The 27685-nt window shown below is 35.9% G+C and overlaps 1 protein-coding gene across 3 annotated transcripts in view; it reads right to left on the bottom strand.

The window, feature by feature from the left end:
• Positions 1-789: 789 nt before the first annotated feature.
• LOC112044249 (protein rolling stone) overlaps positions 790-27685 on the bottom strand; it is a 28501-nt gene continuing 1605 nt past the window's right edge. Inside the window, exons 2-6 of one of the 3 annotated variants that reach the window (XM_052883322.1) lie at positions 22478-22642; positions 21942-22323; positions 17027-17134; positions 15462-15657; positions 790-3527 (exon numbers count right to left, since the gene is read on the bottom strand). In XM_052883322.1, coding sequence (XP_052739282.1) covers positions 3332-3527; positions 15462-15657; positions 17027-17134; positions 21942-22266 — 825 coding nt within the window. In that variant the 5' untranslated portion in view covers positions 22267-22323; positions 22478-22642 and the 3' untranslated portion in view covers positions 790-3331. The remainder of the gene's footprint in view (positions 3528-15461; positions 15658-17026; positions 17135-21941; positions 22324-22477; positions 22643-27685) is intronic. The other 2 variants (XM_024080028.2, XM_024080027.2) reach the window with 2 other exon arrangements.

Here is a 27685-nt window from a genome sequence, read left to right as displayed (position 1 = left end):
GGCCCTAGGACTTTGGTCGCTTTTGGTATATCTTTTTTAATTTCACGGGGGTGGGAAAGCTAACCCCCTGCCTCCCCTTGGTGATGTATTTGTGTATTAATGACATTGTCGACCAATAGTGGTGGAATCAAAATTACGTACGTACGTACATCGCAATGAAAGACGGGAGTGATAAGTTTGTCATTCTGTGTGGGGAAAAGGCAGTAAGTATGATTTTTTTCGATGTTAAAATGTTTCAAGTTGAAACACAGATAGGCTTCAATTCAGTGTGATTATTTTTGTTCTCTTATTCTCATGCGATTTCTCATGCGGTTCGAATCCGGTCCGGGGCATGCACCTCCAACTTTTCAGTTGTGTGCATTTTAAGAAATTAAATATCACGGTCTCAAACGGTGAAGGAAAACATCGTGAGGAAACCTGCACACCAGAGAATTTCTTAATTCTCTGCGTGTGTGAAGTCTGCCAATCTGCATTGGGCTAGCGTGGTGGGCTAGCGTGGTGGAGACTCGAGCTCAGCAGTGAGCCGTATATGGGTTGATAACGACGATAGTAAACTGGACAGCCAGGTGATTCGGATGGTTTCTGAGCCTAGCTTTGTAGTTGTTGTTACTGGGTATTATATTTTCTTTCACTGTTGGCATTTGTAGAAGCTCGTGAATTTCCGTTATTTTAGATATCACTGCGCGTTCCACACTAACTTCAGTTTCAACGTGAATAGATGACGAGTATGAAAAATTGGATAAACCTGAATTCGGGGACAAACTTATAATTATAAAATAAAAAGATTCATAGATCTCAAAATTTTAATATTAAGTACTTTACACGAAAAAACTATCACAACACTAATTCTTACAGCATTAGTTACCCTACCATTTTAGAAATATTTGCTGCATATTTAGGAAAGGTATTTATTTTTCTTATTTGGTTGCTCAAACACAATCAATAATATTATTTCCAAAAGTGGTATCTCGGGAATATAACATTAAGTATTATTTTCATAAGCGGGCTACAGACCTGCAGTTTTAGCAGTCCGTAGGCAAAACTGAGAACTGAACTTTTTTAATTGTACAGTTTTTCTAAGGTTTTTGACTGAAAATTCGATTAGAAAAACTGTAGGTACAGTTAAACTGCGCGGTTAAAACTTAAGGTCTGTAGCCCGCATTAGGAGCAACTACAAATTTTCAATAATATTGTCTGTGTGTGAAATTATCTATAGCCGTATGTGCTTATTAAGTTAATAGACAAAATTAGATCCTTGTTTTTCCGCAACATGACGAGGTTACAATACTTATTAACAAAAAAATATCATAAAAAGTAAATGTACCATAAACACACTCCAATAATAAACCATTAAAAATCTACACTAAAATCACAGAATTCTTTAAAAGTCCATTGAGTAAATTAGTTAAATCTAAACACATTATTTTTAAATGTTTTCCTTACATTATTAAATGACCGGCGCAAGACCTACCCTTAATCTATGATGTTTTCGAAACAGTAAGCCCAACTTTAGCTTAAGCAATGACGTATTCCTACCTCTACCTACTTATTTCTTTGTACAACTGGTTTATTCGCATTGTTCAATAAAGTTCATTGTCGACTGCGTACATACGAGTACTGTCACCTTTTCAGAGTAGTTTGAACTTTCGATAACATCGAGTGCTTTGGAATTTTTAAAACATTTTGGTTAAGATTAATTATTTAATTCATAAAAAATTCATGGCGATGATTCTCATATGTAATATATATTATGTGAGAATATAATAATAATAATATGCTCTCGACCAAATTGTAATTTTTTTTCGGTCACGGTGGCCAATTTCATTCTGAGATTAACCCTGTACGCAGGAGATAATATAGTGCACAAGTGTGTGCATAACATGAAAAATATCCAATTGACCATCCATTTAGATTTAGAATAAGTCTCTTTAGTCTAAGTCTCTGGTCTCTGACATAAGCGATTGAGCCGATTGATATTACACTTGAATAACTGAAGGATTGACTGACTGCTTAAGCATTGAAAATAAGTGACAGTAAAAGTAAGCAATTAGTAACAAATATTGTAATTATAATTAGTAATAACTTATTATTACTAATTACAAACTTAATAGGTATATACTTTACTTGTTACTAATTACGGTTCTGTAAATTTATTTTTTATTGAAAGAGGTGAGGTTTCTTTAATAAATCTAAATATTATGTATTAGATAATATTAAGTTTAACTTTACAAAGTACGTAGAACCCACTCACAAAGTGTAAATAATTATTCGATTTTATCTATAATATAATAGAAGAAAATATTTGCAATACTTCTACTGATATCGGCATATAACTTCGTTGGGTTTTTAAAAAAAAAAAAAAATGTCAATAGGTATAGGTGCTAAATATCTGCTTACAACGACCCGATAATATAAACTGAAATAAATTAAAGTTTTCTTTTTTTGTTACCAAACACATCAAATTGCCCCTTGGATAAACTTCCACCAAAATTTCTTTTTCCGAAGCTAAAACCAAATTAATGATTTAATCGTGGTTGCTGTTGGTTATATGAAGGGTTAAAGCCGTGTTTACCTGTCTCATTTTGATTTATTCGACAATTATTTCGCTTTCATAAAATTAAAACTAAATTAAAAATACGCCTTCTTGTTGTTTCTGAAATCTATTAATGTCAATAAGGCAAAGCTCACTGTCAAACTATTGGTATCAGTCGGTTGACTTTATCCTTCGAAAGACATTGACCCCCCGGTGACGCCACTGAGGTCTCATTAAGAGTTCATTTACATGAGCGGCAACTGCTACCGACGACCGCAGTCGGCGACGTCTCCGCGGCAGTCGATGGTCGCCGACTGCAGTCAACGACCGCTGTAGACCGCCGCCAAGAGTCGACGACTGCCATCGTCGGTAGCAGCTGCCGCACGTGTAAATGAACACTAAGGAGCCTACGGCATTTACACAATCAAAAAATAAAACATTGAGTTGGAGAGTAAAATAATCCATCAGCCCTGCATTCTCTAGAGTTACAGCGATGTGACATCGCTCATTTCCATGGCAAGTTCCAAAGAAATGAAGTTCAAATTAATTTATAGGCGAATATTGAATCGACAACTAAAAAACTAGAGATGAGTAGCAGAATCACACTTCAGGTCGCAGACAGTTAGAGCTGAGTTTTAAAATGTAGTCCATTGTGCATACCATTATTAATACTTACGTAGATTTTTAAATGTATACATTAGGTAATTTTCATATGTTGTAAGTTGTAACACAATCACTTTAATCCTAACCTACACATCATTAAAGAAGTCTACACAATTATCACTATAGTCAATATGGCTAAGCTTCGAAAGCATCGTTGTATTCTCCACTTTTGTCTTTGAGGCATTTTCTGGCGATGAAGTTGCGTGCTGCAGCCACGCCCACGGTCAGAATGTGCATCAGAGCCAGGAAGAGCGCAGTCAGGGTCACCACGACAAGCGTCTGTATTGGTTTCGCCCAGTTGATAACTGGGTAAATAAATGCATTGCCCCATCTGAAATTGAAAAATATTTCATTTGAATATTTAAATAGTAAAAGTTGCAGAGCCGTGATAGCCATGTGGATACCTCTGCCTCTGATTCCGGACGTTGTGGGTTCGAATGCGGTCCGGGTCATGGACCTCCAACTTTTCAGTTGTGTGCATTTTAAGAAGATATTTATTTCACGTGTCTCAAACGGTGAAGGAAAAACATCGTAAGGAAACCTGCATATCAGAGTATTTTCTTAATTCTCTGCGTGTGTGTAGTCTGCCAATCCGCATTGGGTGGTGCGTGCGCAATACAGCGTAGTGGACTATTGGCCTAGCCCCTCTCATTCTGAGAGGAGACTCGAGCTCAGCAGTGAGCCGAATATGGGTCGATAATGATGATGCGATGATGATGAAAAGTTGGAATTTTTTACATGTTATCTACTATCATCAGATGTTTAAAAATTAAAAAGGCTTACGCTTAAATAGCGGAACACGCTTGCCCAGATTATGCCTACCTGGAAGTTGTTCAAAATGTAGTTGGGTTAAAAACACAGACGCGTACACCCGTCTGTCAGACGGGTGTACGTACAGTACTGCGTAATAGTACACACTTTTTGCTTAGGTAAGTATTAGAAACGTGGATACAAAACGTTTAATTTTGCCAAAAACTTCCGCGTCTTGCTTTTAAAAAAGGAAGAGCGACATGGTATGTTCCTGAACACACTGTTCAAAGTATATTTGGTAATAAAAAGAGTGCAATATTACGACCGCATTGAAAAGTGACGATGAATGATTTTCCCTTTAGCGTCGCTAACCATCATCTTTGATAGCGGAGATGATGGCTTTACGAGTATGTTACTCGTACACTGTCAATAATATTGTCATTATAACCCTATAATGACAATATTAATTGAGAATTTAATTAAAGAGTTAGGCTGCCTAAAGTTTTACCCTTGCATGAAGTAGTACCTATACCTATTATTTTATTTTGGGCAACTTATATACGGGATCTTAGACTATAATAATGATGTTGTCCGCGATTGACAGCTTAAGAAGAATAGACGAAAAGCAGGCATATTCTTTACAGACGCTTAATATAACGAAAACGAAAAGCCTAATAAATTTTCGTTTTTTCCCATAGTCAGGGTAGGAACCTAGGTTAACTTTTAAAACAGACAATTAATTAGTTTCTTATATCTAACTCTATGTTAATGGTGTATTTAACGCGTAGAGCGTGTGGAGCAGTCAATGACTTGTGCATTAGTATGCAATGAGCGATAATTAGATTATATTTTCCACCTTGACTTGTTGTGGATGACTTTCCTAATAAGAATTAAGGTCGCTTCTTCAGTGCTGTCAGAAGGAAAATGATTAACTGGACGTAATTTTCCGCCTTTATAACATAATATTTACGGCATTATTCAAAGAGTGATGACATACACACATACAGAAACTTTCGCCTTAATAATTTTAGTGTGATGCACCGTGGTAGGTATATAAAGTGATGTTTATCTATATACTGTTGTATCTCTTGGTGCATTGCTAAATACAGTGGAAAAATGGTACCAATAATATAAAGTCCAAAAATAATAGAGTCGAAAAAAAAGAAGATTGAAAACAAAGAAAGAAGACATAAATCAAGAATTACAAAGCATACTATATGAGGTCAATTGAAAAAATGATAATGTAAGTAGTACCTACTAAATCACCTGCCATAACATTTTGAAAATTTGACCGATTTCTCTTCTCCGTAATGCTAGCTACAAACGGTCAATTATTCTCACGTTTCTGTAGCACCGACGACTATAATAGATCGTGTGCTGGTCACTGCGTACATGACTTCTATAGTATGTCGCGTGAGTATTGCCGTTTGCTTTTCAGAAATGTGAGAATAATTGACCTTCAATGGCGACCTTAACATACACATTTTGCTCTTTCGGTTTATACCTAATTCAATTGTTTTACTACCTACCCACGGCTTATTTTATTTAAAATAACGTCAATTTATAAAATACATAATTCATCAAAGATAACTTTATTACCCTGTGCTGCTATGACTAATGTTTGATACTTAATATTTTATTAATATAATGTTTAAATAAAAAAAAGCATCAATATTATCTGTAAAATCCTTACACTATATTTAACTCGTCAATTCGAACGCTATGTGGTGTTTATTCTTCGACAAGTTAACTAACATAATAACAGCTTCAATAGGCAAAAAGCCTTGCATCTAACGAAGAGTTTTAGGGTTGCCCATGCTTATTAATAAATTTATCGATTAATTTCATGGCATTGTTTATATCTAGTTTCATATTAGGTACTTATCAAACTACAATATTGGGCGAAGAAACTCAGGCATTTACTAAATTAAGCCAAATATACAACAATACATTATAAAATTATCTAGTTATTATATAGGTGGGTACATAATGATATGATGATAGTTTTATTTTGATTACACCTACTCAAAATAAAATACGATACTATCACATACACTAATTGTGAAAAGAAATCATTGAAAAGTGAAAAAAATATATATTAACAACCTGATTAAGCAACAGAATAGGAAACTATAAATAATAATTACAAGTTTTAATTGCTAAGATGCGATATTTTCCTAAACAACCTTGTACTATAAGATACGAGGAGAAAAACATGGCCTCGTCGAATTATCCTTATAACAATTAAACTGATGAGTTTTCTTTTTAAAAGCTCTTTAAAATATATTTACAAAAGGGATTTTTCCAATAGGAAAATGAGTACAGTGTACAAATCATCATCATCATCATCATTAACAGATGAGCGTCCACTGCTGGCCTCTTGCATGGACTTCCAAACAAAACGCTCTCGAGCCGCGAGCATTCAGCGGCTCCCTGCAACCCGCTTGATGTCCTCGGTCCACCTGGTGGGGGGACGACCAACACTGCGCTTTCCGGTGCGGGTCGCCATTCCAGCACCTTGGGACCACAACGTCCATCGGCTCTTCGAACTATGTGGCCTGTCCATTGCCACTTCAGCTGAGCTATATCAGTGACTTTGGTTCTTCTGCGGATCTCCTCATTTCTGATTCGATCACGCAGAGAAACCCCAAGCATAGCTCGCTCCATCGCCCGCTGAGTGACTTTGAGCCTTTTTATGAGGGCTACAGTGTACATATACATTATAAAATAAAGTTTTCCATCGCGGCTGCCCGTTTGTACTTGTGTTCCTGATAAACACGAACCTACATAAAGAATTTTTATGCAGTTTTCACCAATAGGTATGATTTTATTAATTTGATTTGTTGGTTGGTTGATTGGTTCGATCCCCGGCTGGGCCAATTGAGATTTTCTTAATTGGTCCAGGTCTGGCTGGCCCGGCTTCGGCCGTGGCTAGTTACTACCGGAAAAGACGTACCGCCAAGCAATTTAGCGCTCCTGTACGATGTGGTGTAGAAACCGAAAGGGGTGTGAATTTTGAACCTACTTATTAAAAGTTAGCCCGCTTCCATCTTAGATTGCATCATCACTTACCATCAGGTGAGATTGTAATCAAGGGCTAACTTGTAATGAAAAAAAAGAGCCCACAAAAACTCAGCTAAGGTTTATTTTTTATATTTACCACGTTACCACTAAGGTTTATTTTACGTCGAAGAATAACGATCATAATAATTGTTGGAAGAATTATTTGGAGTAAAGGTTGAAGACACGTTAGCAAGTATAGCAATCTAATTTCACAAAATAACTGTATTCAATGCCTTGCATTGCGATTGGCAACCCTAATGAAAAAATTATGTAAAGGTCAAAATCGGGACATGGATGTTATTAATGTTTAGTTGGTACTCGGCGGGTACCTACATCAGATTTACGTCGGTTTTGCAACGAAATTGTGCAATCTATTTATGTGCCTACTGCCTTTGATCTATAGGTTAAGGTCATTGCTATCATATTAGGAATGTTTAATATTGGTAGTGATAAATATATCTATTGGTTTTTTAAATACATATCACGGTTTATTTCTATAACATTGTCTAATAATAATAATAGGAGAGGTGAACGCTACTTCATTTAACTACTAATTTATAGTGCAGTGATGAGAGAATCTAGGTATCAAAAAGAGACTAACAATTAACCTAAATTTTAGAGTGCATGTATCTATATCTATGAGTCCTGATAGATATGACCTCTGCCTCCGATTCCGGAGGGTGTGGGTTCTAAACCGGTCCAATGCATGGACCTACAATTTTTCAGGGGTGTGCAATGTGCATTCTCTGCGTGTGTGAAGTCTGCCAATCTGCATTGAGCTAGGTGGATATTGGCCTAACCCCTCTCATTCTGAGAGGAGACTCGAGCTCAGCAGTGAGCCGAATATGGGTGATGGTAAAGGTAATGATGATGATGATGATGAGTACCTATCTGGCTTGACTTTCCATTGGTCTTTTGGGCTTTTTATATATTTTTTTCCAAAGTACGGAGTATTAGAGCAAACAATAAATAGGTACCTACTCAAATCTGTTAAGCGATTTTTTTAAGAGTTTTAGCGAGATAACACTTAATTTTGATGTCTACAGTATTATTTCGACGAATTTATTATAGCTAATTTGATTTATTCATGTAGCAAGTAGCTAGAGCCTATAATGGTTAGACCTTTGCCATTTAATAAAAGTTAAACGTATGTTAGTCCACACGTTTACCGGTGATGACTTTTATATGATTATTTTATACTTTAGATAATAATTATGTTACGTGCCTACAAAATCACCGCAAGAAGTAATCCTAATTTAGCGACTCCACTAAGCGCACACATGCATAATTTCTTGTTTACACAACTCGACATTATAGACAATATTTATCTATTATGAGTTTAAATAACTTTCGTTGTCTAATAAGCGACTAAACGAAATTAAGACAATTATGCACATTTGTCGGCCTCAGTTTTGAATCGCTAGTCCCCTATTTCTAATACAAAATATCGTTGTTTACCATTGTTAAAAATAGAAGTGCGCATAACTATGAAGTTCAGATAATATATCATTATCTGCACAGGGGGTTTATACCTATTTTCAGCAGGCCTATTTTTTAACTTTGAGTAACTGCAATGGTATTAGGTTGTAGCGGTTGGTAATTACAGAACGACCTACACGAATATTACCAACTAGCTTATTGTTAGTGATTGTTAAGTCACATGATTTCGTATTCAATATTAATCAATCAACATATTGATTTAAAATTACTAACTTGACATTGTGATTTTCATTAATAACGGAATATGAAAAATGAATATGAAAAATTATTGATTTGATGTCAATATATTTTTATATCTATATGTATATTAAGTTGCTAATATATACTAAACTTAGTGAATAGGTCAGCCATTTACACAGCTTTTACAAAATGACGAAAGTCTGGTCATTTCAGGCTCCTAGATCATTCGAATAACTATGCAATATTTCATCATTTAATCAAAGTCAGAGAATAAATTATACATCAATACCATTTATATAAAATTAAAGTGTATGTCTGTCATTTCATAATAACTTTTAAGCCTCAATAGCTCAGTGGTAAAGAGGCCGGACTCGTCATCGAAAGGTGGTGGTATACAGGATGCTCGGCACTATTTCCCATAACTCTAAGGTTATTCTTAATTAAAAATGTCTAAGGAACATGTGTTCTGAAATTAATATTTCCGGAGTAAAAAATATTTCTTTTGTAAATAGATCTTAAATTGTCTCCCTTATATCGCATCCTTATATTATGACCTAGCAAAACTTATTAATTGATAAAATCATGAAGTAGCTTACTGGTGAAGTGCGAAGTGCCAGTATCACTACGATTACGTATTTTAAAATGCAAGAATAGATAAAGGCGTTGTTACATGGATAATCGGAATAATTTAAATTAAGAACGAAAATTTAATTTTTTTTTTATTTTATTTTTATTTTTTAATTTTTAAATTTTTTTTTTAGTTTTTTCCACGTGGGCATGATTTGTATAGTTATTAGGATAAGTTAGCTTAAGTTCCATATTGTATTCTTTCTCAATAAAAAAAAAAAGTTAAAAATAAATTAGTTCTGCAGTTTGGCTCCTATAAGTGGACTTGTCAGCAACTAGAAGTTATGGGAAATCCGCAACACCCTGTATATGAGTCGACGAGCTATCGTGAAGTTAGACACCACAATAAATCAGTAAACATCGTCTGTTTGATAACTAGATACATACGAGTGCAAATACGAACAAGGTTTGCTTTACCAACTGTCAAAACTACATTATTTATGTAAACAGCTTGTAACTAAACTTTTGTATCCGTTTTTGCTAGTTTGCCCTTGAAGAAGGGAAGGATATGCTTATATTATGGCTTATCGTATTTGCATCTCCATTTCTGACACCAATAAATATACTCGTAACATACGACATACAGATATTTACTTATTTCTTGGCAATGCTAATAAAAAAATCTCTCAAGTTACGACTGATGTACCTATTATTTTCTTATCGTTTGAAAATAAGTAGGTATGAATAAATTAAACAAAATCGAAAAGATGAATATTATGTGTAGCAGATATTCCATGGATTCGTATGGACTCGAAATGATTGCTGTACAAGATGTCTGAAAGTATTAGGCGTAAAGTTTAAAAATAATAATATACGTGTATCTATTGCCTTATAGACGTAGCCTAGTAGATATGACCACTGCCTTCGATTCGGAGGGCATAGGTTCGAATCCGATTCTGGGCATGATCCTCCAACTTTTCAATCGTGTGCATTTAAAAAAATTAAAAATCACGTGTCTCAAACGGTAAAGAAAAAACATCGCGGGGAAACCTGCATACCTGAGAATTTTCTTAATTATCTTCGTGTGGGAAGTCTCCTAATCTGCATTGGGCCTGCGTGGTGGACTTAGGCCTAACTCATTAAATAACATTCTGAGAGGAGACTTGTGCTCAACAGTGAGCCGAATATGGGTCGTAAGTGATGATGATCTACTGCCTTGTAGACAGGGAAATCGGATGAAAAATTATGGTTAAAAATTAGTTCTTCGAGGTTGAAGTAAGAAGGGTCAAGGTTTTCAAACGGACGAAGTCGCCGGTGTCTGATAGTTAATTATACATTAATGCTTTGTTTCTAACATCATAGAGTTGAATGGATTAAGCCAGCCAACAAGCAATTAAAAAAAATATACATCAATCAATTTTTGACGGCCTCCGTGGCGTGGTATGCGCAGTGAATTTACAAGGCGGAGGTCCTGGGTTAGATCCCCGGCTGGGCTTGAGATTGAGGTTTTCTTAATTAGTCCAGGTCTGGCTGGTGGGAGGCTTCGGTCGTGGCTAGTTACCACCCTACTGACAAAGACGTACCGCCAAGTGATTAAGCGTTCCGGTACGATGTCGTGTAGAAACCGAAAGGGGTGTGGATTTTCATCCTCCTTCTAAAAAGTTAGCCCGCTGCCATCTTACTAGTAAATTACATCACCACTTACCATCAGGTGAGATTGTAGTCAAGGACTAACTTGTAAAAAATAAAAAAAAAATCAGTATCAGGGGTCATAATGAAATGATTAGGACCGAAAGTGTATTCACTACCGACTTCCCAACTTCATTACGGTTAGTATAAGTAGCTACAGATTTACCAAATAGTGGATATACCGCAAATAATTATAATAATAGTCGTACAATATAAATACCAAATATAAACTCTGATAAATACAGATGATGATGATGATGATGAGTGATAGATTAGGTAGATATCCTATTAAGTAGGTAACACAAATCACATGTCGCAACTCGAAATAATGTCGTAGGTACCAATTGGTCCTTTAAACGCACTTAGTGACTATAGTTTGACCTACAAATAATTTAATGTTTGTTGTAACTTGACGAAAGATAATTAGCAAGTAAATGTCAGACTTCGAGAGACGTTCGGTGTACATTATTTAATTGACTGCTATGACCAGTTTTAGGATCGTCTTCAGCTATTTTATTCCTTAGTGACTACTGCCTATTCTAATTCAAGAATATTTTAACCAGTACTGACTTTTGGACCTTAGATAGTAGCGATAACGACAGAAAAATATATGAACATCGCAGAAAAATAAATTAAAGTTATATACGTCATGATCAAGTTTTTGATACTTTTTTTAGTACTTAACTACCGGATATCTCCATCTTTTTTTTGTTTCCGATAGGAATCTTTTCCTTATCTTGAACTGACTTGTAAAAAATATATGTACCTATGTATTTTCTGCTTAATCTGATTTTTATGAAGCTAAACTATTCGTGAAAGCTGCAAGTTGTGGAGGTTAGTGCGACTGTTAGATTGTTATCAATTATCAATCAATCAAGAAATCGTTAGATATTTGTTAGTAATTTTAATATCTATCGATCTTTGTAATAGAGGTGATGACAATTTATTAAACTGTACATAAATTAGGAGTATGTTAAAAGTAAAACAATTTTGTTGAAGTAACTTTATACGGGTATCTGCGATTATTACTTTAGGAGCTACAGGGATTTAAATCGTCAATTTTGCGGCGCTGTTATGGATTGTTATACATGTTTCTTTTTCCTAATCATTGGTTAATATTGACCTCATTTACCCGAATCTCTCAAAAATATCAATATATTGAAATCTTGTCATCTATTCAGCATGGATTGGTAGATATTATTGGCAGTGCTTTACGAAAATTATATTACTTACTTAAGTACTATTGGAAAACCTGAGTAGGTAAGTACTTAATATGGCCATTTGAGTTTTAGATCAATCGAAAACTGGGCCACACAATTTAGTATGCTAATTACAATTTCCGATATAAGTACATTTCTCATATTTGCGAGCATTTAGACTAAATATCAAGTCTAAGGTATATATATTTTACTTTTAAAGTTGTAACCTGTTTCTAAATGGTACGAAAAATTGAAGTCATGGACAACTACATTTTCATTTGGTATTTAGGTGAAATTTTAATGACGGTATCCGGCTTAGTTCCGTAGCTGGCAGTTCTTTTAATATTTTAATGTTAATGACTTTACTAGCAACAGTTTTAAACTATGTATTTCGATTGGTTACCGAAAGATTTAATTTGGAATAGACGTGAATATCTATTTTTGGAGTTTACTCCTTAAGAATCGATTTTTTATATATAAGGCGCCCGGTATGAGAAAAATCCGAGGGGTAAAACCAACTGAACTAACGAAAAAGTGTCACGTTTTTGGTGCGCACCTTTAGTGCGCAACTTTCTAATTTAGCTGTGAGTGTATTGAGACGTACATGGGGTATGCTGTATAGGCGACTATACCTATACAGCATATATGTATACTATATGTTATTGGGCTTGTTTGTTTAATGATTATATCATACATTGTAAGAGTAAAATATATAATGTGAAGTATATTATAAAGTCTATTAGTTATTTAACAATTCTATACATTTAGTCTTCTTTAACATAAGTATTACTAAAGCCCTACTCGATGTGCACTGTTTACCAACAAAAAAAGTGTGTATGTTAAAAAAAACAAAAAGCTAGCTCGAAGCACGTCTCAATACTCGCGCCTTATAAGTGAAAGGTGCGCAACCGAGGTGCAGCAGGCCGCGGCGTGCGCACCCGCCTACAGCGTGCACATGGGTGCGATGTGCAAGTTGTTGGCGGCACAGCGCACGGTGAAAGGTGCGCAGAATAGGTTGCGCACAAAAAACGTAACGCATGTCATTTCATAACTTATTGGAGTTTACTCCTTAACAATCGATTTTTCATTTATACCCCTCGGTACGTTTTTTGTGCGCAACCTATTCTGCGCACCTTTCACCGTACGTAGCCGCCATAGCGTGCACATGCCTAGCGCGTCCGCACGCACGTGCACGCTGTTGGCGGGCGCGCACGCAGCGCTGCACCTCGGTTGCGCACCTTTCACTTTTCAGGCGTTGCTATTGAAAAGAGTAAACTCCATTCGTGCGTCGGAGCTGACACACTTTTTTTTTCCCAATAATATAGATGCTTAGCAGACATCGCTATTTCCCGTTAAATCGCCTTTTTGTTGTCTTCGCCTTACTCGCCGTACTTTGTGGTTCTGGGTTATCTGTTTTTTATCTACCCACTTTTTATGTAAAGTTGCATCCCAACTACCTTACTATCAATAACTGGATTATGTCTAAAACCGGTGTCATATAAGTCAAGACCATATGAAGTCAAGAAAGTATGTTTTCTGTGAAGATAAAACAAAAACATTTTGATTACCTATTAGAAACACACACATTGAGGAATGAGGTGAGATAAAAAAAATTGTAATTTTTAATCTATCTAAAAAATAGGAGGAGGTTATGAATTTGAATGTGTGTTTATATTCATGATGTTATTATACGATTATACGAAGACGACTACCGAATTGGATGATTCTTTTTTTTAATTGTAGGTAAACTACTCGTATGATAATGTATGATTTTTGAAAGTGCAAGTTGAGTACATAGCCGGCTTTTCATAGCTGTCACCCTTTCGCTGTCACCCTAGCTGTCAAACTAAGAGTCTACTTGAAATAAATTGATGATGATTGATGAAAATTTTGAAGCTTGGTTTTTTTTAATTTTGTAGACCAGCCCCCCCTAGCCAAGTGGCACGTCGACTTTTTTTACGATCTACGATCGCTAACGCTTCGATAGAAAAATGCATAATGTAGAGGAGAGAGAAAGAGAGCTGTGATAGCCCAGTGGATATGATCTCTGCCTACGATTCCGGAGGGTGTGAGTTCAAATCCGGCCCGGGGCATGCACCTCCAGCTTTTCAGTTGTGTGCATTTTAAGAAATTAAATATCACGTGTCTCAAACGGTGAAGAAGGAAACCTGCGTACCAGAGAATTTTTTTTAATTCTCTGCGTGTGTGAAGTCTGCCAATCCGCATTGGGCCAGTGTGGTGGACTAAGGCCTAACCCCTCTCATTTTGAGAGGAGACTCGAGCTCAGCAGTGAGCCGAATATGGGTTGATAATGTAATGAAATAATGTAGAGAATAGACGTGCCACTTGGCTAGGGGGGCTGTTTTAGAATCATCATCATCATCATATCAGCCGATGGACGTCCACTGCAGGACATAGGCCTTTTGTAGGGACTTCCAAACATCACGATACTGAGCCATCTTTTTTTTTTTTTTTTTTTCTTCTTCAGGAGGGGAAATCCTCATGGACACCCTAAAGGGTAGTGCCGGACTCCTACCGGCTAAAACCCCTCCTATCGCCCTGTTAGCCGTGTACCCGCCTTTCAGCCTATAACACGGTAACATTTTTGTCTGTCTTAAGTTCTTGTTATTTTCCTCCTCTTTTCCTCCTTTTCCTTTTCCCTAATAATATCCTCAAGGAAATTACTGATAACATTCCAATTTTTATCAGATTCCAGCATTTTAGATACCAAATTTTGTACACTAATATCGCCCACCTTTGCAGAAACTTCTCGTCTTTCATGTTCCCACTTTACGCAGTGGAAGATGGTGTGCATCGCATCATCTGTATTCTTACAGTACATGCATGTGGCATCTGGTCTTTTACCAATACCTGCAAGATAGCACATAAAAACGCCATCTCCAGTAAAGCACTGTGTAAGTCGATATGTCATTCGGCCATGCCTCCTGCTGGTCCATTCTTCTATATCAGGAATAAGGCTGTATGTCCATCTACCTTTAGATACTGAGCCATCTGCATCCAGCGAATCCCTGCGACTCGCTTGATATCGTCAGTCCACCTGGTGAGGGGGCGGCCAACACTGCGCTTACTAGTGCGGGGTCGCCATTCCAGCACTTTGGGACCCCAACGTCCATCGGCTCTTCGTACTATGTGCCCCGCCCATTGCCACTTCAACGTCGCAACTCGCTGAGCTATGTCGGTGACTTTGGTTCTTCTGCGGATCTCCTCATTTCTGATTCGATCACGCAGAGATACTCCTAACATAGCTCGCTCCATCGCCCGCTGTGTGTTTTAGAATAAAGCTTATATATACTTACGGGTCGAGTCCACCAGAGATATAATAAGCGACGGTGAACAAGAGGTACGCCAGCGCGAAGTACAGCGGCTGCATGACGTGGAGCAGCCGGCTGGGGTGCGCAGACATCATCAGCTCCACAAACATCAGGCCCGAGTTCACGCCGTGCAGCATCACGTCTAGTATCGGGTTTGGGGCGTAGTTTATTTTCTTTCCTGCTGTAAATAATCATAATTTTAGATTTAACCATTAACTGCCTCGATGGTCCAGTGGTTAGCCTATGAGTCTTCGAGTCATGGGTTCAAATCCTCTTCGGGCTTTATGAGGTACTGAGTTTTTCAGCCCTTGGAGAGTACCTTTTATATTTTCATCATTAAGCCGTCGGTTATGGTCATGATATTAACAGCTGATAGTGGTCGTTAATGAATTTAGTGGTCGTAAATGAAATCACCCTAAGCTTGCTAACCTGCATTGGAGCAGCGTGTTGGGTCTCTATGTCCCTCTATATAGAAGCTTATATGTCCCTTGACGTGTGAGGAGTGAGGAGTGAGGTCTGACCCTTGTATTTTTTTTAATTCTTTACAAGTAAGCCCTTGACTACAATCTCACCTGATGGTAAGTGACGATGCAATTTTAGATATAAACGGGCTAACTTGTTAGTATGAGGATGAAAATCCACACCCCTTTCAGTTTCTACACTGCATCGTACCGGAACGCTAACTCGCTTGGCAGTACGTCTTTGCCGGTAGGGTGGTGACTAGCCACGGCCGAAGCCTTCCATTAGTACCCTGTAGTGTGCCGTTAACATAAGCTGATAATGCACATGCTTATCAGCCGATAGACATCCACTTGAACATAGTCCCCTCTTAAAGTCCGGCCGCTCAGAGATTATATTTCTGACACCTATCAATGTCACCTTTTTATATTTGGTAATTAATTAATTGTTAATAATTTCAGCCCAAAATTAATACGTTTATTGAAAGTTGGCATAATTATATTATTTTTAATATTATTAAGGTTAAGTTACATCGCCCATTCGATCACGACCTGTCAGACGACCTGTCAGAAATGCAATCTTTGAGTGGCCGGACTTTTTTTGACGGCCTCCGTGGCGCAGTGGTATGCGCGGAGGATTTACAAAACGGAGGTCCTGGGTTCGATGGAGCTGGGCCATTTGAGATTTTCTTAATTGGTCCAGGTCTGGCTGGTGGGAGGCTTCGGCCGTGGCTAGTTACCACCCTACCGACAAAGACGTACCGCCAAGCGATTTAGCGTTCCAGTACGATGTCGTGTAGAAACCGAAAAGGGGTGTAGATTTTCATCCTCTTCCTAACAAGTTAGCCCGCTTCCATCTTAGACTGCATCATCACTTACCATCAGGTGAGATTGTAGTCAAGGTAGCCCTTGTAAAAAACTTGTAAAAAAATAAAAAAAAAAGGACTTTCAAGCAACACGGTTTTGAGCCGTCTATATCAAGCGACTACCTGCTCACTTGATATCTTCGTGATATAAATACATGGAATTTAATTGAAATCGTTTCTAATACTGAGTTAAGAATTTATTTTCTAAATAACCGTAGATACGTACGTGCTCTTAAAACGGCCCAGTAGAAGAGCGTGATGAGGAAAGCCACGGGAACAGTGATGTTGTACAACACCCAATATGTCCTGACATACCAAGGCAGCCCTTTGTCATCTGAAATACGAAGGAATTCTTTTAACAATCGTGACATACTTATACTCAGTGTCGTTGCTATCCTTTCAAAAAAAACATTTGCTATGTCTTTTAAACCTGCCGGCCAATTCACTAACTTCACGTATGTTCGCTACCTTATATGATTAGCATCATCATATAAGATGAAAATCGTATACCTACATATAATAATCATAACGAAAATCACAATAGCAAAAACACTGGTTATTTATTTGATCTTAGTGAATACGAAATCACGTGACTTGTATGTAGTGCACGGCATTTGCTGAGCTGTACACCCCCTTTCTTTTTAAGGGTTACAGACGGACATGCTGTCATAAGGATAGGGTACTGACTGTCTGTAACTTTTAGATTTGAATAAATTTATTTTCTTTCTTTCTTTCTACTTAAGAATTTCTAACAATGGCCAAGGGCTACCCTACCCGGCAATTTACTTACTCGTATATCCAAAACAATCTTAATAATTTTACTTTAATAATAAAATCACATCACACATCACATTATCAAAAAAAAGTTTGTTACAACGTTTTACGACATTTTTAATTTATCATTAATTTGTTCACAACCGGGACAAGCTAAGATCGTTGACCTGAGATTTACAATATTTTTTGAAGTCTCATGATTGGTTTGTTTGTTCGTTTTCTTAAGCTTGTTGTTAACAGAAAAAAACAATACAGCGAACTTTTTGAGCAAGAAGATTGACAAAAAAAATGATTTTTCAAGAAATATACTTTTATTAGCCTATTGTTTAACCATATTTTTATTTATACATCATAATTATTTTCAAGTGAGGTGAGCGTTCCCCTTTTAGTGTATATCCACCAATGTTAGTGAATAAACAAGCAGATCAGTTTTCTTCCTTTCCAAATGGTCATAGAGACAGAGGATTTTTTAAAATGAAAATTAATAAGTTCACATTCTATTGTTTATTTGTGGGTTTATATTTTATGCAGACGACATGTGTTTCAACATTTTGGATCCGAAACATTCCAAGTTGACGCATGTGAATGACCAAGGACAAGGAGGCATTTACCTTGATCGAAAGAATGCCATATCGAGGCATTTAATAGATATCATCTCAGATTATTAAGCAAATCTATTCTGACAATATCTTAAACAGTATTAAAATCGATGCGAGCTTGTTTGTTACGAACGATCAAATACGATCTTCGTCGTATATGTCTGACATATAAGTGATTAACATAATAATTATTCAATATGTTGCTAATACAGCTTACGGCCGTTTTCAATAACCTATCTATCCGCAATTGCGCTTACTAAAGTTAAGAAAAATCTATCTTTCTGTCCATATCTGCTTTTCAATAACAGATAGTTTGACTATGTAAAGATAGTTTGACTGTTAGATAATCGAGGATAGCTATCTATCCGTAAATTTGAGTAGGTTATTGAAAACGGCTGTAAGATGGTACCTACCTAATTAGGTTGGTACTAACCTAGGTCCAAAACCAAACTAAAATCTGAAAAAACTAAAAATTAAAATCTGTTGAATTTAAGGTTTTGTGCTTAGAAAAATATAATAAGTGAGTATATCTTTTCATTTGTTATTAACTTATAATATAACTCGTCCAATTTGTCACGATACTAAAATTCGGCTATTAATATTATGTGATAGTTATGAAGCACAAACCTGTTACACCAATTAAGGAAAGGTCGAAATAAAGTTTACCACTTTTATCGCGTGAGACCTTGATAACATAAAAGATATTGATTTCTCATTCAAGATCAGCTCACATGTCAGATTATTATGTATTCCGAAAAAACGTGTCTCTCGTTTATGTTACTATTTTCACGGTCAGCCACTCACATTCTCATAATTGCTGGTTTTTGTGTTGCAATGCAACATAATGGCATTAAAATTGATATTGCGATAAAATCTCTCAATTTTTGTACGCTAATTGTGGTTTAATATAACTATTATTACATTTTAACTGTTATTATTTCTAATAGACATTAGGCATGCCCATCATCTGAAGGTTTTTGTTGTTCATATAGTTACTACGAGTTTAGCCAATTAGAATTTGGTTTCGTAATAATTGTTGTAATAAAGTAGGTACCTCGTTGGTCTATTGAGTATTCAGCTGTAGGATAGAATCCTCATATCAGAACAAAATGAAAACATATCTGTAGGTACCTGTATCAGCGTTAGAGTGTTGGTCATACAGAAGACCTATGATACATAAGCCTCGGAAGACAATACGTACTGATGATAACATAACAATTAGATATAACAAGAGCTGTTTTCATTAAACAACTATAAAAATATTTATGTGATGTGCTGTCGTCGATAAATCTACTTGTCTGCGTTAGAACATTTAGATTCAACGACTAGGTGTTGTGTGTATGGGTATATTATTCGAATGGTGTAAGCAACTTTATTTATTTACTAGCTGACGCTGCGCGGTTTCATCCGCGTGGTTCCCGTAAGAAAATGGGGATAATATATAGCCTATAGCCTTCCTCGATAAATGGGCAATCTAACACTAAAAGAATTTTTCAAATCGGACCAGTAGTTCCTGAGATTAGCGCGTTCAATCAATCAAACAAACAAACAAACTCTTCAGCTTTATAATATTAGTATAGATTTATTTACTTACACAACTTAGATCCTATCCCAAATAAAATCACAAGCTAATCTCTCAAAAAATGTGCTTACAAGATTAAATCTAGGTACCTACTTAATTGAAAGAATTGGTATATTTGGCATATTAGCACATTTAGATAAAGAAATGTATAAAAACGGGTATTTTTATCATGTTAATTGTGTGGAAAAGTGATCAATCATCAAAATATTATACATATTTTATCACAATTACTAATCGTTACTGTTTGATAAAGAATCAGTCATAGACCTTGCTTCTTAACGGACAGCGAGGCCGATTTTACTATGCAATACACGCATTTACGAGTATGTACCGACATTACGTCCGCATAGCCTCATCTTTGACGTTGTTTATTGCTTTTAAATGCTTTGTTATAGGTAATAATATACACAACTTCACGAACACACTCAATGACTGAAAAAAACTTAATTAACCTTACACATTAAATAAATATTTAATTGTTCTAAATTACTGTCATTATATCCATACCTACCAAAAAATATTGTTTGTATAATAACGAAGTAACTATAAATGCGGTCATATTTTTTCTCTTCTATGTATATTAGCAAGAAACATAGGTATTATTTGTGTAATTATGTTATTCAATTGTTATGTAGATTAACTGAGTAGGATATTATGAATGGTATAAAAAAGAAACAACTGTAAAAAACAAATAGCATACATAATGACAGGCTTTATAGTTTATTTTTGTTTCTTGCAGTACAATGTAGCTGCTTAACAATTCTGTAAAGTTAGAACTCACGTGAGTTCATTATCACGGTAACTTCTTTGTAAGAGACGAAAAAGTACATTTTAATCTTAGTATTCTGCAAACATAAAGTTTAAATTCGAATAAGATAGGCGAACAGTTCGCCGACGAGTGTAAAATACCGGAATCGCACGGATGATGTTGAGTTTGAATAAACTAATACCATCGATGTATTAAGATAGGATAGGTCTGTCTACGTGTCAAGCGGTATTTTTCACGTTTGACTCATACCTGATGGAAAGTGACGATGAGGTCTAAGATAGAGCGCGTTTACCTAGAAGATTCGTCACCTATTCTATATCGATGGCTAATACATTAAATATTGCCCTATCCTATGCATATATCCTATATACTTTCTAATGCAGGTCAACTATATCGTGTACGAGTACCTACGCACTGTTGCCGGGATTGATGACGCCGTGTGCCAATAACATTAATTTTGTTAGCAGAATGGGAGCGTTGGCTATTTGCGTTTTGCAATTATGTAGTCGCTAGTATCTAGGAGAACTCATCATTATTAGCTCAAGGAATATAACATGCAATTCTTAAACGGAAATACTGAAAGAACTCTGGTTGATCTATTTATCATTATCATTATCATCGTTATCAGCCGAGTTATGTCCACTGCTGGGCATATGCCTCATCGCGAGCAGCCAGCATCCAGCGGCTGATATATATATGTAATACGAGCTATGAACAACAAAAGGTAAACTCCCCTTTTCCCAACTTGTATCAAAAACGAGGTTATTAAAAGTTGTTACTAACTAGCTGTTTTTTTTACTGAACAGCTACAATGTCCTACAAATTGCGTGGTACATTATCTCGTTCCGACGCTCAGAAAATTTTATTACCTGGTAACCCAGTTAAATACCAGAATCAAGAATTTTCGTAAATATAAAGTTGAGTGTCTCAAGATAACTCACGAAAAATTAACTGGATAGTAATAAATTGTAATAATGCTCCACGGATCCTGGGCTAGAACAGCAAACACTACACTTTGTTAATTTTGGTAATAATAATAAAAAAATAGCTGTAGTGGTTTATCGACTTCGGCCATATCATTAAAAATCCGAGCTGTGATAGCCCAATGGACCTCTGCCTCCGATTCCAGAGGGTGTAGGTTTGAATCTGATTCGGGGCATGCACCTCCTTAAGTTGTGTGCATTTTAAGAAATTAAATATCAGGTGTCTCAAACAAGAAACATCGTGAGCAAGCCTGCATACCAGAGAATTTTCTTAATTTTCTGCGTGTGTGAAGTATGCCAATCCGCATTGGGCCAGCGTGGTGGACTATTGGCCTCTTTTTCTGAGAGGAGACTCGAGTTCAGCAGTGAGCCGAACATGGGTGATAATGATGATTAAAAATCCGTTTACCGCATCTAAGCTAGGTCAAACTTACCAGGTAAACTGCCATTAATTTTCTTTACAGTAACTATGATTCCGAAAAGTGACTCGAGGAAAATGAGAATCAATCCCCAATGCGTCATGTACAGCAAGAACATTTCTCGAGGTCCCCAGAAGTACGCCGTCGACCAGGAAATGATGGCAACCGACCACACGAATATTGGCACCCTCCAGAATAGAGGTGACAACCTTCCTCGCCATGACCTTCCAAACTGATCTGGCGTATCATTTTCTTCCTTTAGCGCGGCAGTACAACACGCATAGCAGTTTGTGGGCGCTTCCTCTTTCCATTTTTCTAACTTCGTCATTTTCATTTCCATTTTGTTTCTATAATAACGGGCTCTTTATAGTAATAGACTCCTTTCCGTACAATGACTCTGTGAACAAATACGTACCATTAGTTGTCTCGTTTCAAGTTTATCACTAAAACCAAGTATCTTCAGATTATTTGAAGGTATAACCTTAATGACAAAATAATTCAGTTGTTTAACCTTAACCCAAATTTAGACTTTGGTCAAAAAGTGCTCGTACCAACATGTATTCTGTGTGAACGACCGTGAGAAATGAATTAACCTCTCCGTAAATCGTTATGGTCGCGACGCAATGTCTAGACTTCGCCGTCCCGGCAAAGCTTGCCGTCACGATTCTTCTCTGATTGAGTATTTGCTGTGGACACCCTTTTGTGACCGCATCAGCCTGTAACAACGTCTGCCAGAGTCTAGGGCTAGAAGAATGTAGGAGATAGAACGAGTCTTAGTTTAATGCCTGCCGTTACAAATTAGTCTACGTGTACGTGAACTACCCTCCTTCTATCAGGTCACCAAGAAATTTCCAATAGCAGTCTGGTGCAAGCGGAGAGTACGTTATACGTTTATATAGTATAACCCATTTCATTATGTGAGGAGACTCGAGCTCAGCAGTGAGCTGAATATAAAGTTGATAATGACGATGATGAAGTATCTCTAATAGCATAACATCGGGTAGAAGTTTGTTTATTTTTTGTTTAACACAACAATTATGAGCAAGCGATCACGGCATGGTTATTAGTATTTACGTACTTTGTCGTTCTGTTAGAACAAATTATTATATCTACTCGTTATTAGAATAGGTAATTAGAAATTACCTAGATGTTACACGCGATAACTATAATCAGTTACCTACTCTACTAGCACTTAGCACTTTTGATATAATAGGCCATAATAGGGCAAGGCCATTTTATTTTGTGTTACGAATCCACATTGATGGGTTTTTCTTATTTGAAATACATGATACTTAATAAATTCTTACTTTTCTTGTAGCATACAAAATGTTCTATCCATATCAAGATAAATATGTGCCTTATAAATATTTATATAAATTCTTGAGCCTTATTCAGATTTGAATGGGGAATATTTACATGGATTCGTGGCAATGGCCATAGATAGTCCAACGTTAAGGGTGCTGTAGATTTAATTGAGCGTCGCGTGGACCTAGTAGATTATTATATTACCTACATATCAGAATTAGGTGATATAGTAGGAGACCCCATATTATGATAAAAATGTAAGTACTCCAGCGTGAGGAGCTAATAGGGGGAAAAGAATCACAGACTTCAAAGATAATTTTTATTATTTCTCCTTCTGGAAATTCTCAGGTTCTTTCAAAATCTTTAAAGTGTTCTTTCTAATTATTATTATAATATTATAATTATTAACGAAGACCAAAACCAATTACTCAATTAGGAACCCTTAAATTGAGTTGGAAATCTAGGACATCTAACTTAACAAGCCAAGGCCAGCTGAAAAGGTCATCAATAGGTTATAATCGTATCCTATTAAGTATGTATTTTGTGCTGATAGTTGTACAATATTATTTTCATGCTACATAGTTATTTGATTGTTTAGGATATCCGTTCATCAGTCGAGCGATTGAGAAAATTGCATTCATAAGATTTATTTAAATTGTTTTCCATTTCGCTTCCCCCGTTTAACACAAATCGCGTGTCGATGAAAAACATAAACAATACTGCACTGTAGTGTAGTGTACTTGGGTAATTGATTCACGGTCATAGAAATCGAGGGAAATGCGTTATAACTGAGGCGAGGATGTTCTGCAACTAGTTTGTGTGGTCTGGTGTAAGTGCTGGGAAATGGATCAAACTCAGGTGCGAATTGAAAAAATTTTAAATCAGATAATTCATTTATCAAGATCACGCTACAAGATCATCATATCTGCGCTATGTCAGTGACTTTTGTTCTTCTGCGGATCTATATATCTGATTCGATATATAAGATCCGCAGAAGACTTTGGGCCAATAGTTAACGACCAAGCCTCGAATCCGTAAAAAGTGAAGCAGTTAATGATAAACATTAAGAGTCGTTGTTGGAATGTAAAATGTGTCAGTTGACGTTGTTAAGTTCAAAACACTTGGTTTTACATGAACGTCTTTAGTTCGAGGGAAACACCTACAAGAAGAAAGAAAGAAGAAGAATGGTGGGCGTTAAATATCCTGACCCTTCTAGCTTCAATGATAAGACTTTCATACATAGTTTCCATATCCGCCTTTAAAAATCTGTCCTATTTCTTCATATGTGTTTGTCTTAAAAATAAATTTCTTTAGTTTGTTTCTTTCATATGTAAATAGTCAGTCAGTTATTTGTCAGCATAGACTTGCCACACTGCTCTAATGCTATTTGGGTATCTGCGGTCTCATTAGCGGTGTAACAATCAAGAAAAAATCAACAAAAAATTCAGTTCTGTTATTTGGAGCCTGGGAAAAATTGCAAGATTTTGACACAACTAAGTATATAAAGTTATAGTTCAACTACTAAAACATAAAGAAAAGTATAAATTAGACAGCGTATCTACTAAAATTAAGAAATTCAGAAGGACAGAATTTTATTAATAACAACAAGAAAAAAAAAATCATAAAACAAAACCAAATAAATTACTTAAAATAAAGCAAGGTGCTAAAAGCGGCTATAATGATAATTTGCGTTGCCAAATTATTTTAAAGATATTTATTACGTATATTATTATGCAGAGTTGCACCATAGTAATATCACCTTTATTATGATCAGCCTATTTAAGTCAGTGCTTAAAAAATTCTGTGCTCAGAGAAAATCACCTTTTCATAAAACGTAGAGGTCCGGGAAATTCCTGATGATCAGGGATTTTACGAACCTGTTCATTTTTTTTTAATTCTTTATAACAATCTGCATTTTTTATAAATTGGCATTGGATTTCCAGATTGATTAGCAGCGCACTAAATATTAGCACAAAGCGTATTTCTATCAATTTCGCGTATTGTTGTTCGTAGGTACCTAATTGTATATTGTTGTTGTTGGTAGAGTGTTTATGACGTCAATAGATACAAATCTGATACGTCATATTATGCGTCAAACTTTAAAAAAGTACCATTGTACGATTATATTTGCACGACTATTTGTGGATGTAATTCATACATAGTAGTAGCTTATATTGGGCCTCTTGCCAGGGATTATTTATAATTCACTGGTGAAATGTCAGCTATAAAGAATTAGGTAGATTTCCATAGCAATTTGTTGGAATGTAGACTTTCCCCACATATGGACAGATAGGTCGAGACAAATTAATAGGTTAAAGGTACTCTACTTAACTTGTAGAGTAGGTATGAGACTATAAGATATGAGCGACTAGATTAAGACAGAGAAGAGATTGAGTGTTCGTTGCTTGTTATATACAGGTACCTATATCGTTCATATTTTGGGGCAATTTTTGCCGCTTTACCTGCTCTAGTGAGTGCAAATCAAATCATAATTTGCATATAACAAGTGGTGAAAAATGACAAACAATTGAATTATAGGTAGATAAGTACAATGTCTTCCCGTTCAGGGGCGTCCAAATTTTCACGAAATTTTTGATTTCTTGGTACCTACAGAGTTTACACGCCTGAGTCATTAAAATATAATCATTAAATAAAACCTTAAAATATACCTAATAAAACCTAAAAAGGCAGTGCGAGGTCTCGTTTAATAAGTCTCGCTAGCTCTTTTCTTGGGAAGGTTATATATTACAGTGTGTCATTTTAATTAAATTACGCTATTTTAGTTGCAAAAGCGTGTTTGCTAAATACATAATTGTGGTAATTTTGTCATGTCATTGCTATGAAAAATAAGATTTTTGTAGCAATAGAGTTAAATACATTTTGTAGCAATATAAATGTATTACATATAGACACCTACTGTAATAACCTTACCCTAAGCATCTACCTCATCAATATTAAGGCAAAGATGGGCAGGGCATTTGAAATGGCAGTACCTATACTAAACTGAGAAAATAATATACTTAAAATATCCCTTAAAGGCGTTATTTACTTGATACGTCACAGATAGAACATGCGTATCACGGAATTAATAAGCGTCATTTTATGATCGTATTTCCGGAATACTTTTTTAAATGTCGTGAATGTTGTTGTTGTGACTATAATCGTAAACGTAACTTACATTCTTATAATCGTGTAAAGTGTATCGTAAAGTGTTTCGCGCCATGCATTTTTCCTTATTCAATCAATTTATGCACTTGTTACTCTTTGTATTGAAAAAACCGAGTAAATTTTTTTCTTGTTTACAGGTATACCTACCAGCAAAATCTCTCTGTAACCTGCTTGAAGACTTTGGCCTCTTTAAAACTGCAGTAAGTTCTATATTAGGATATCCAAAGTTGCTCTAGTAAGATCCTATCAAATTGGGCTGGGCAGTGAGCAGGGTGACCAACACGAGCCGATAAGTGTGGCTTGTTATACAGGTACTCCCTACAACCGGGTCACAACTCTAGGGCTTTCCTCGGAGTTTTTCTCTTTTCCAAAATGGACCCGGCAACCGCAAGGTGAATATCCATGGAATGCTAAAATATTTGTCTCAACACTTAATCCTGTACGTGCTATTGATAAACGGGAAACCTATTAAAAAAAAACAAAGTTCATTTATTTCAAGTATGCTCAGATTACAAGCACTTATGATACGTCAGTTGACTATCTATAAGGATTCTAAGGTTCTGCTGAGAAGTTCAGATTCGAGATGTAATTCCGTATAGAGACTCTTGAACACAACTGTTATGATGTGGTATTTTTTGTTAAATGTTGCAATTTTGTGTGTGCCATTGCTTCGATAGATAATGATTTATTGGGGTTACAATTAATTAATGATTTTTACGAAATAACCAGGTATAAAATTGTAAAACTGATAAATTGCTCTTAAACATATAAATAATAAATATGTCAGGCAACCTTGAGGGATTGTAAAAAACATTGAGTGTTTACGTAATTTTAATAATTGCAGCAAAATGTTAATAAAATATTAAAATGACATGTCAGGTCAGTGTCATGTAAAAACAGCACTGGTGATTCGAAGTATCCTCTGATTCTACAATGTTATCTCCATTAAAGAGGAACGATTATTTTGATTGTTTGTTTGGAACTATCAGGCGGAAATCTCCGAAACTGATATTAAAAAATTCTTTCTTCAATGGAAAAAAATGGCTTTCACGATTCAAGAATAGTATAATAAGAAAAACCAATTAGGTATTCATTAACTTATTAAATTGGTTTAACATTAATTAAATAGATGAAAGTGGTAAACTTATAAATACGAGTAAATATCGAGTAAAGTGAAGCTTTCATGATATTTCATTGTGGTCTAGCTTATTAGAAAGTTCTTCGTAATGAAAAGCTGAAAGACAGTTAGCCCATGCTTCTACTACAGCTATGTACCTACGTCATCG

This window comes from Bicyclus anynana, chromosome 1 (genome assembly GCF_947172395.1).
Source record: "Bicyclus anynana chromosome 1, ilBicAnyn1.1, whole genome shotgun sequence".
Lineage (NCBI taxonomy): Eukaryota > Metazoa > Arthropoda > Insecta > Lepidoptera > Nymphalidae > Bicyclus > Bicyclus anynana.
The sequence above is the reverse complement of the archived record's forward strand: the minus strand, read 5'-3'. Positions and strand labels throughout refer to the sequence as shown.